Source organism: Sarcophilus harrisii, chromosome 1, assembly GCF_902635505.1.
Source record: "Sarcophilus harrisii chromosome 1, mSarHar1.11, whole genome shotgun sequence".
Lineage (NCBI taxonomy): Eukaryota > Metazoa > Chordata > Mammalia > Dasyuromorphia > Dasyuridae > Sarcophilus > Sarcophilus harrisii.
The window spans coordinates 490,540,746-490,552,799 of NC_045426.1; the positions used below are offsets into that span (position 1 = coordinate 490,540,746).

The 12,054-nt window shown below is 35.9% G+C and overlaps 1 protein-coding gene across 3 annotated transcripts in view; it reads left to right on the top strand.

The window, feature by feature from the left end:
- Positions 1 to 302: 302 nt before the first annotated feature.
- The window catches only part of OSBPL1A (oxysterol binding protein like 1A), a 269,237-nt gene continuing 257,485 nt past the window's right edge, over positions 303 to 12,054 (top strand). For 2 of the 3 annotated variants that reach the window (XM_031946508.1, XM_031946510.1), the window contains exon 1: positions 475 to 688. In XM_031946508.1, coding sequence (XP_031802368.1) covers positions 670 to 688 — 19 coding nt within the window. In that variant the 5' untranslated portion in view covers positions 475 to 669. Of the gene's footprint in view, positions 381 to 474; positions 689 to 12,054 lie in introns of those variants that run through there. The other variant, XM_031946509.1, reaches the window with a different exon arrangement.

Sequence of the window (12,054 nt, forward strand, 5' to 3'; positions counted from 1 at the left end):
GACGAATGGATGCATCCAGCTAGGGTAGGAGCCACCATCTCCAGCCACGTGAACCCTGATCCCCGGACCCGGGGGACATCTCTCTGGAGAGTACGAAAAACGAGAGCTGGCTGACGCTTTCCAGAGTGGGAGAGGGAAGTGAGTGGGGGGGAGGGGACAAGGGAAGAGTCCATCAGTCTGTCCGTCTCCCGTGACGCCTCCTCCCCTCCCCCACTCCCTCGCTCTTTGTTCAGCCTCCGGTCTCCGCCCTGCTCGGGGGTCTGACTCCCGTCTGCGCCTTCAGCTCCCCGCGATCGTTCCCCGGGCGGCCCCTCGGTGGAGAACTCGGCTTTCCAGCGCCGGCCGCGCCGCGGGAAGTGAGTTGCTCCAAGTAGCCGGCGGTTAGTATCTGTTGCGGCTGCCTGCTGGCTTTCTAAGCGCTGGCGTGGGTTTGTTGTGGTGTGTAAGGGGGCGGGAGACGCGCCTGCCCTTACTTTCCTTTCCTCCCGAGCGGAAGATCGTTGCTTCTTTCACTGGAGTCAGGAGCTCCTCATGTGACCAGTTTCACTTCGGACCCGCGGGTCCGTCTCACTGGCTGCATGGTTGTGTGGATTCGGGGAAGGGGGAGTAGAGGACCCTTGGAAATCTGCGGCTGCGCAGCCTACGTTAAATCACCTTCGGGAGTTGTTTATGTACCTTGAGACTAGAGGTAACGCGGTTTAAGCAATTTGACTTGATGGATTGGAAGGTGTCTTAACTACACCAGTTTGCCTTCATCTGGCTTTCTTTTTTTTAATGTGACTTTGAGCTGTTATCAATACAACTTGTAACTTTAAACCCGTATTTTGAAATGTTATGGATTTACGCGGCTTTGCAATTGTTTCAAATCTCACTTTAAAAAGTATCACTTAGAGCATTCATGAATTTGTAATTTTCTTCTGTATATTCTGTCATGTAACTTTTGCAATATTATTAATTAGTGCGTTCTGTTGGAGAGAAAAAAGCCTTAATGTCCTTATTCAGGATTTGGAAAATTCTATTTAAGTGGTATTATATACTAAATAGAATGCTGAGTTCAGAGTAAAGAAGATCTGGATTCAGTTAGCACCTTTGACATTAATAATGTCACCCTGTCAGCTTGAGCAATTTATTTCATCTGTTTCCTTATCCTTGAAATTTCCATTTCCTAGCAGTTACCTTGACGTAGGCGTTGTTTTGAGGCTCCATTGAAAAAATCTAGGTAAAGTGCCTTGTGGAAATTATTACTCTTGAGCGAATAATACTTTCTAATCCCGCTATAGGTTATTACTATCAGTATTTTAGCTAGAAATTCCTAGTTCTTATATTAGAACTTCAAAAAGCTTTTTCTTCGATTAATTAAAAGGTTAAGAAATATAGTTTCATCCACGTGCTAACTATTTAAGTAATACTTAAATCTATAGAAAGAAGGGAGGAAGTTGGCAATTCTTTTTTTACTTTTACTGTGCAGAACAGAACCGTTAGTGATGACCTCTCAACAATTTCAGCAGCATGTTTAAGTTAAAGTAACTGTTGGATGTGAATGCGGTTTTTGTAGAGTCTTGAGGTCTTTGATAACATTATAAATAGCCCCTGTTGAGTTAGCAAAACTTTGTAGCAGTGTGGGGAGCTCTAATGCCTTTAGGCTTATATGATGACTCTTTCAGCCAACATTTTCCTTTTTATTCCTCTTTTCTTTCCCTCAATTTGGAACTTTCTGATCATTTGCAGCTTGAAAATTTATAAAAACAAAGCCAAACCAAACCACAAAAATTTTTACTTTACTTTATTACTTTACTACGCTTGACTACTTTAAAAAATAGTCATTCCCTATTTTAAATAGTTAATGCTACTTAAATATTCTACTGTTTTTTTTCTTCCTTCAAGTATATTTGTTTTGAGGTATTCACAAAATACAAAAGTAGAATGCTTTTTATGATTTAACATGTTGAAATTGTGAATTCGAATATATTAGAACTCATATTCTTCCTTTTATTGTAGCTTTTTATTTACAAGATATATGCATAGGTAATTTTTCAGCATCGACAGTTGCAAATCCTTTTGTTCCAACTTTTTCCTTCCTTCCCCCCACCCCTTCCCCCAGATGGCAGGTTGACCAATTAATACACGTTAAATATGTTAAAGTATAAGTTAAATACAATATATGTATACATGTACAAACAGTTATTTTGCTGAATAAAAGGAGTCGGACTTTGAAATACTGTACAATTAGTCTGTGAAGGAAATCAAAAGTGCAGGCGGATAAAAATAGAGAGATTGGGAATTCTATGTAGTGATTCATAGTCATCTCCCAGAGTTCTTTTGCTGGGTGTAGCTGGTTCAATTCATTACTGCTCTATTGGAACTGATTTGGTTCATCTCATTGTTGAAGAGGGCCACGTCCATCAGAATTGATCATCATATAGTATTGTTGTTGAAATATGTAATGATCTTCTGAGAACTCATATTCTTCTAGGTGTATGTTGCAGGAAATTTAGTATGTAGAAATTTAATTATATGGAAATGGAAATTAGTGATGAAAATCATTTCAGATAAAACATGAATTCACATATAAGAGTGAGCAAGATACACTTGCTTAGAGGAGGTCATATCAAAGGACCTATTACAAACTATTTGAGAAGGAAATGATCTGTTTTATGTAGGGGAACTAGGAAAAGTTTTGTGGAAGTAGGAAAATCTATCTGAGTCTTGAAAGAAAGGATTAGTAATTAACAATTCTATCAGAACAGAAAAGGAAACAGAAAAGGAGAAAAGTTGTAGTTGTATCCATTCCTTTACTTATTATTAGCTTATAAAAGCTCTTAGTCTTGTTTGATGATCAGACATCATCTTGATCAAATTAAGATTCATGAAAAACTCTGATTCATTGTATATTTTGCACAATTTTATAAGAATTAAATATGCTTTTTTTTATAACTGCCTTCCATAAAGATATAATGATAAGTGCCTAGAGAACAAGTCTGTATTTTGAAGATATGGCACTTTGCATGAACAAGATAGCCACAAAATAGGAGACCTTCTCATATTGCTCCCAATTATCTCAGCTATCATACTAGGTAGCCTTGCTCTCATAGGCACACAGTTTTTTTTTTTTTTAGCAGACTTCTGCTCAAAAGACTGAATTATTAAAGCTATAAACACATCACATGTCAATACCTGAACCCTATGCATTATGCATTGTATTGCTACAATACTAACAGCAGTTTACAGAATAGAGTAATCCATTTCACTCTTCTAAAAGAACCTTGATTCCTCCCTATGTAACCGCTTTATTACAAGTTATTACAACAAAATAGAATTTTTAAAATAGGAGATGAAGAATAATATGAGTGGATTATATCTCAGTAATTTATAAACTATATAGTTTACATTTCTTACTATATCATTTCTAAAAGACATATGTGTGTATGTGTGTGTTTGTGTATTTTGAAAGGATACAAAAGATTATTGAAAGACTGTTCATTCTACATTAAGAATAAAGTTTAATTGAACTGAGAATTAACAATTGAAAATTTTCCTTATTTTGATAAAGAGGTTAGCTTATTTATTGTTAATTTTAAGATTCTGTCTGTTAATTGTTTCACTTGATCTTGTCAGGTTTTTGACTACTATGTTTTAGCTGATGACTTTTCCTAGAAATAAGAGGTAGCAAGGTGGAACAAGATTAAGCCATAATTAGCCTTCCTACTCTAAATGCACACATGTACCTTGCATTTGCCATAAGAGCTATTATTGTCTTTTACAGATTGATTTCAACTTTATAGGAATTGAAACATCAATATTCCTTCTTAGGTTTGCCTGTTTTTTGCCAGATTTTGTGACTTGTTCAGAATAGGCACAAATTATATATTTTAATTGTTTAAATTGTGTAAAACAAATGTCATTGAATTATCTGTTTCAATCCTTTGCTCTTTTATGCTATGGCATCCACATCCTACCACTCTTCAACTCCAACTATCATATGTCTTCTCTTCCATGCTCTGAACACAACTGGAGGATTGTGGCATATTGTTGACACATTCATGTGCTCTATCCCAATTGGGCCTTTAGTCTTGCATGGAAATCCTGTATCGTTGATTGATTGTCCCTGATTTCAGAGTTCTTTTTTCAAATGTTTTCTCTCTTTGAGTTGTCTAGTGCTTTGCTTATCGCCTTCTCTCTCATCAGATTACCCTACTTTACTCATTAGATTAACCCCTGCTTTACTGAAATAATTGGGAATCATCTGTTATAAATTGCCTCCCTTATTTCACACCTCAAAACTTTGTCCATTCAGTCCTGCTTTATTCCAGTTGCCTTTTCAGAGCAAACACTTCTACTTGTACTTCTGATATAATCCTTGATTCAAGAGCTTATACTATTGATCATTCCTTTCTACTAGCTCCTTTACAAATATGAAAATATTTCCCTCATTCCTCAAAAACCTTTATTTTACCCCACTCAATCTATATATTATCATTATCAATCTATATAACTTCTGTTTTTGAAGAAAAAAAAATTTCTCTTCAAAATTCCTAGAGTTGTTTAATTTTGCTCCATCTATTTCTGTGCCAACCATTTCCTAGTGTTTTAAAATTAGTCTCTAACTTTATTGCTCTACTGAAATAAATTTCACTAAAATTATCAGTGATTTCTTAATTGCTACATTTGGGACTTTTTTCTTAGTATTTGTTCTCAATGACCGGTGTATAGCTTTTAATATTTTTGACCCTCTGCTTCCAGAATTCTCTCTTCTCTCTTGACTTTCTTGACATTTCCCTCATGTTCTTCTACCAGTTTGACCATGCTTAAGCTCCCGTTGTTGATGAATCATCAGTTTCCTGATCCTTGACAGTAGGTGTTTCTTAAAGCTGTGTTCTAGACCTTCTTATGTTTTCATTAGCTCATGTATAGTGATCATCTCTACCCAGATGACTTCCAAATCTATATATATTTAGTTTTATCTATCTTCTGAACCTTATACATCTTTAGAGACATGTCTGTAATCTCTGCCTGGATGTCACATTGGTATTTCAAAATATGTTCAAAATACTGTTCTCTAGATTGTCTTCTATTTTTTTCAAGGGTACCGCTATCGTCTTTTTAGTTACTTATTTTGTACTGTGAATTATCCATAACTTTTCCCATCTGGTGCCATGTGAAGTCAGTTCTTTCTCTTTGTATCGTCTTTTTAGTTACTTATTTTGTACTGTGAATTATCCATAACTTTTCCCATCTGGTGCCATGTGAAGTCAGTTCTTTCTCTTTGTACAATCTCTAGTATCCATCACCTTCTCTACAGTTTTCTTTCCAATACCTTCTTTTAGGCACCTTTCACCCCTTACCTCCTGTGATAGTAGCATACTAATTGTTACTGTCTCTCTCTTCTCCAATGGCTTTTTCATGCAGCCTCTCTGGTATAGCTGCAGAGATAATGTTAGAGTTCTGATTTGGTCATGTCAATCCCCTGGTTAGTTTTCAGCCTGGTATTTTAAGGGGGTACAGAATCAGTATGGCAGAATGAGAGAATGTTTGCCTAGCTATGCCAACATATTTCCTCTATAACAACTTAGAAAACATGCCAAGACAAATTCTGAACAGGAGAGCCAAAAAGAAGTCACAGTAAGTCATTTTTTTCTAGCTTAGGTCAGCTTAAGAAGACAAATGGATTTCTTTGGACACTTAGATAGGACCTGTCCAGGAGCTCAGGATGGCAGTAGCAGCAGGGGCTGGACCAGGAGCATTCCAGTGCTCAGGTATAGAAAGGGAATAAAGAGAGAACCAGGACATGAAACATTAAGAGAGATCTGAAGGGAACTCCTGAACTAGTGCTGGAGCAGGAACAGATGCCATGTGACAACTGTCACCCATTACCCAGTTCTGGATCATAGATCCAGGGCTCTGAGGAGTGGCTGAAACCAAGCTCAGCCTAGCAAAGTATTGAGTCTGAAACAAATTCCAAAAGCTTAACAGTGTGGCTTTGAACCCAGGAACTGAAAGGTGACTTAGTTTAAACTCTTAGCCTACCATAGAAATCTGGTGGGAAAACCATGGCAGATAACAAGACCAAATGGGAGCCAGCATTTCATTTGCTCTGAACTTGCAGAACCTGTTCTGAATCTCCAAGAGGGCAAATAGTGAATGAACCTAACAGTGTACCAAAATTCAACCACACACAAGCCAACAAGCCAACGTAGGTCAGAAGTTTTCAGAGTTCAGATCCAGACGGCAGTGAATAGGCCTCTTTCTGAAAACTTGCAGGATTCCAGACTGAACAGAAATGATCAGAGCCTAACTTAATATAAAGTCCAGAGTCAAGAAGTAGACTAAAAGAATCTGAGCAAACGAAAGAAGAACCTGACCATAAAGAACTACTATATGATGATTGGGAAGCCTCAGACACAAAATAGAAGACAGTAACATGGAAATATATACAAGCAGAACTTCAAAGAAGAAGTGCATATTGGACATAAATCAGAAAACAATTATTAAAAGAGTTGAAGCAAGAGCAAAAGAAAGATTTTTAAAAGATTTTTTAAATCAAAGAAGAGTAGTAGAGGAAAAAAAGTGGGGAAGTGAGAACTAATCAAGAAAATTATGAAGAGCATTAACTTGGTAAGAGACTTTAAAAATCTAATTGAAGAAAATAACTCCTTAAAAATTACAATTGCCCAATTAGTCAGCATGTTTTAAGTGCCAAATGTGTGCCAGGCACTGTGCTAAATATTAGGGATGCAAAAAGAGGTAAAAAGCAGTACTAACCCTCAAGGAACTTGAGGAACCTAAATTAGGTTCTAAATGGAACTTAGTGATTTCATGAAATATCTAAAATAATAACGTAAGAAAAATTACATTCAATTAGAAGTTTAAGTTGATCCTGGAGGTCTTGGAGAAACAAGAAGAAAGTCACATTGAACAAGTTTTTATCTCAAACTTCTTGAGAGCAAATTATTCTCAGTATTCCTTGTTAATTCAAATTCTTGAATGTGACTTCTTATTTATTTTCTGAGATAAGCTCTAAAAAGGGAACTTTTGCTGGAAGGTTTATAGCTCAAAATCATACCAGAAAATGACCTGAAAGAGAGGTGGGGTAGATACTGGAAATGCACTGAGAGACATAACATGTTTTTTTTTTAGAGGCAGTATGATCAATTATTACCGTGAACTTGTGGCATATCTTGCTTGTTCTTATGATGTGGCTTGGATCTTGTGGAGACAGAATCTCTGTTCTGCTCTAAATCTTTCTTTAAAAGTTTTCTGTGTGACACAAGTACCTCTAATTATGTTGAAGTATAAACACAGTACTAGTTTTGACTCTGAATAAGGTTAAAATGTGGGTTAAAATTTCTTGCAGATAACAACAAAACTTAATTTGTTTTTTGTCTTTTATTATCAGATGAGTATTCCAAAGTATTTCTTTAAGGTAATATTCTTTTTTAAATTTAGTTTTTAATTGATATTTTATGTTTATTATATCACCATCATATTTTATGTATGTATAGCCTTTCCATATGACAAATAGCATTTTTTAGAGAGAGAAAAAAAAAAGCACAACTAATTCATTGAAAAAGTCCAAAAGAATGTGCAGTGTGTAATACTTGTGGCCCTCACCTCCATAAAGGGATTGGCTGGGGTGTCTTCTTTATTTGTATCCCATTTGATCTTTATAATTCTATTTTATTTATTTTGATTTTTTTGGTATGTAATTGTTATTTCCAGTTACATTTTTGTAGTTACTGTGTATATTGTTTTCCTGGGTCTGCTTGCTTCATTGGTCATATAGATCTTTCCATGCTTCTTTGTATTCATTACACACACCATTTTTTATAGCACTCTAGTATTCTATTACATTCATGTATCACAAATTGTTTAACCGTTTTCCAATCAATAAGCATCTTTGTATATGATTTTTTGTTATCATAAAAAGTCTTGCCACAAACGTTTTGGAGCATATAGGGACTTTTTTCTTATCAATGACCTCCTTGGGGTGTGAGTCTAATAATGAAGTCTGCACATCAGAGGATATAGACAGTTTAGTCATTTTATTTGCACAATTACAAACTGCTTTCTGTGATGTTTATATTATTTTATAGCTCCATCAATAATACATTAATATGCCTCTCTTCTCACAATCCCAGCAACATTGAATGTTGCTAATTTTTTGTCAATTCTGCCAATTTTTCAAAGTGTGAAATGAAGTCCCTGGACTATTTTGATTTGCACTTCTCTTATTAATGTTTTTGAAATTTTCTTATGTGATTGTGAATTCTTTGCAAGTCTTTGAGACTTTGCAAATAGCTTTGAGAGCTATTTGTTTATAATCTTTGTACATTTAACTATTGGGGAATGACTATTATATACATATCTATAGATGTAGATAGATATAGATGTGTATATGTATATTGTTTACCTATCTTGGAAACCAGACCCTGTGTATTATTAGAGAAATTAGCTGGTAAATAGAAGTATGTATAGAATAATTTTGCATATATATATGTGTATGTATATACACTTATATTTTATCCATTAATAGTTATTTGGAATTAGTTTTTGTTATGGGCTAGAACTTGAAACAAGATGCTAAGTCACTGGAATTGATAGAGACAATACTTAATGTACTTAGTTCATACCTTTAGAATTCACACCTTAAGAGAGCATATATAAGGAGGAGCCCACTAAAGGACAAGCCCACTAGAGACTTTGGGAGATTCACAAGTCAGTAGCCCACAAGCCCACTCTCGGAGGCAGAGTCAGTTTCATTCCAACTTCCACCTTTGTGCCGGCTGGAGGCTTTGGATTCGGAGAGAGAGGCTGAAGCTGAAAGAGACAAAGGACTAGCAGCAAGAGCTCTTGGAACCAAGGAGAGAGATAGGCCTCTAAGAAAACTAACCAGGTACCAGGAAAAGATTCAGGACTTTGAAGAAGAAAATAAAGGATTTGGATTTTAATTCCTGGCTGTGTTTTGGGGTGATTACTCTGTATTGAAACTAAGACTGCCTCCAGAGCCCTCCAAGAAACCTGCTCCCAGGGAACATTATATTTTAGAGAAGAGAAAATTATAAGTTTTCTCTTTTTACTCTTGCTTCTATTGTTTTGGTATTATTTTATAGAAATGTTACTGAATTTTGAGGATTTCTTTTGTAACTTGTAACTTTGCTGATTCCATGGAGTTTTCCAAATTAGCCATTATCATCATTAACAACAACAAAAATCATTAGGGATAATTTTATCTCCTTTTTACCTATCATTATGCCCTTAATTCCTTTTCCTTGTCCTAATGCTATTGCTAGCATGTAAAAAAAAACTATATCAAATAATTCTATTATTTTTTTCATCATTTAATATTAAGGTTTTTTTGTAACTTTCTGTTCTTTTGGGAGACCTGTGATCCCTAGATTGTGCTATATATAATTTCTTTGCAGAAGTATGTTTTGCTTGTATAATAAATATATTTTTAATTTTTAAAAATTCTTCTAGATTGTCCTTCACTTTTGTGTATTTGTATTCTCAATCTACTCTTTTCTTTTGTTTCTTTAGTGAAGTTTGCCATTACTTCAGTTTTTCTTTTTTGCTCATTAGTATTATTTTTGCTGAGGCAATTGGGGTTAAGTGACTTGCCCAGGGTCACACAGCTAAGAAGTGTTAAGTATCTGAGACCAGATTTGAACTCAGGTCCTCCTGACTTCAGGACTGGTGCTCTGTTCACTATACCCACTAGCTGGCCTTTGTTCATTATTTTTGATGCATAGGGTATAAATTCTGCTTTCATAATTGTCATTTTTATTTTAACCTATCTGGAATAATGTGTTGTTGAGATTCCCTGTTCTCTTAAAATGCCACAGAATCTTCTGTCTTATCCTTCATTTTGCAGTATTTATATCTGTTCTTGTTGACTGGATCTGGAGATCATATTCCCTTCAGAACTGCCTTTCTTGTAAATTCTTTTTATGTTTAAGCTCTTTGATATTTCTAGAAATCTTTGATTTCTGTTCTATTTTCAGTCTTTTTCTCACCATTATTTTCTTTGTCGTTTATTTCCTGAGGCCCTCACCTCTGATTGTGGTTTCCTTAGGGATTGGATCTCAAAATGTCTCAGCCACTTCCCACACCCGGCAATTCTCATTCATATTCATTCTCTCTCTCTCTCTCTCTCTTTTTATTTAATAGCCTTTTATTTACAGGTTATAATGCGTGGCATTAACAATTGCCAAACCTCTTGTTCCAATTTTTCACCTCTTACCCCCCCACCCCCTCCCCCAGATGGCAGGATGACCAGTAGATGTTAAATATATTAAAATATAAATTAGATTACACAATAAGTATACATGACCAAAACGTTATTTTGCTGTACAAAAAGAATCAGACTCTGAAATATTGTACAATTAGCTTGTGAAGGAAATCAAAAATGCAGGTGTGCATAAATATAGGGATTGGGAATTCAATGTAATGGTTTTTAGTCATCTCCCAGAGTTCTTTTTCTGGGCATAGCTAGTTCAGTTCATTACTGCTCCATTAGAAATGATTTGGTTGATCTCGTTGCTGAGGATGGCCTGATCCATCAGAACTGGTCATCATCTAGTATTGTTGTTGAAGTATATAATGATCTCCTGGTCCTGCTCATTTCACTCAGCATCAGTTCGTGTAAGTCTCTCCAGGCCTTTCTGAAATCATCCTGTTGGTCATTTCTTACAGAACAGTAATATTCCATAATTTTCATATACCACAATTTATTCAGCCATTCTCCAACTGATGGACATCCATTCAGTTTCCAGTTTCTAGCCACTACAAAAAGGGCTGCCACAAACAATCGTGCACATACAGGTCCCTTTCCCTTCTTTATAATCTCTTTGGGATATAAGCCCAGTAGTAACACTGCTGGATCAAAGGATATGCACAGTTTGATAACTTTTTGAGCATAGTTCCATACTCTCCAGAATGGTTAGATTCGTTCGCAATTCCACCAACAATGCATCAATGTCCCAGTTTTCCCGCATCTCCTCCAACAATCATCATTATTTTTTCCTGTCATCTTAGCCAATCTGACACACACCCGGCAATTCTCAGTATTTACTACTCATAAGTCTCTGCCTCAGCTGATTGCTGTGCTTTTTCCCTCAGGCTTGGTGTGATGCTACAGAGTTAGGGTGGGTGTCCTGTTCTCTTGACCCATCCCATTCTCTATATTCCTTAGTTCTCTAGCATGGTATCAGCAGTTCCGAATCTGCTTCTCCTGGACCCAGAAGTTTAGAGCTTTAGAGCGTTAGTGTTTCTAGTTGCATTTTCCAGCAGCCTTTTTTTTTTTTTTTTTTTTTTTTTTTTAAACTTCTGAGGACTCTTATGACCAAGCAGGTTTTGGAGGCCTAAGCACACTTATGTAGCCTGGAACCTTGGAGATCTGTATGGCACTGGAAAGAGGGAGAGGGATTCAGGATATAGGGTTCTGATGTAATCCTCTATTGTGTCCTTGAATTTACTAGTGCAGCCTCAGTACTTGTACTGTATAAAGTGGGGGAGGAATGCTGAATGAACTCAGGACCATTGAAATTCAGTTCTTGGATTTTGTGGAGGGGAGGAATAGGTTTACTTTCTTTTGGATTGAATATCATAGACCATAAAAAAAAAAACCCCAGCTGAAATTGCTTTTTCCTTAACATAGTCTATGTTTTGAAGAAGCTTGAGAGATTGTGGGGAGTAGAAAAAATGTTTAGTTTGCCATGTTATTGTTCATATGACATGGCTGTACCTCAATATAGTATCTTTAAGGTCACACTGGATTTCTTTGTGTATTGTGAGTGTTGAGAATACAAATAGATGAAACAATTCTGACACAAGGAATTACATCCTAATAGAGGAGAAAAAAGATAATATATTTAGTGTATACAGAATAAGAATTAAGAAAAACATATGCAGAATTATTAAATATAAGGTAGTTTGAAGGGGCACTGACAGTTGAAAGGATAAGGAAAGGTGTTTTGTAGAAGGTAGTCCTTATGCTATACTACTATATATGGTATGCTACTACATGTTAAAATTAAGCCAGCTTTGCACAGAGGAGCA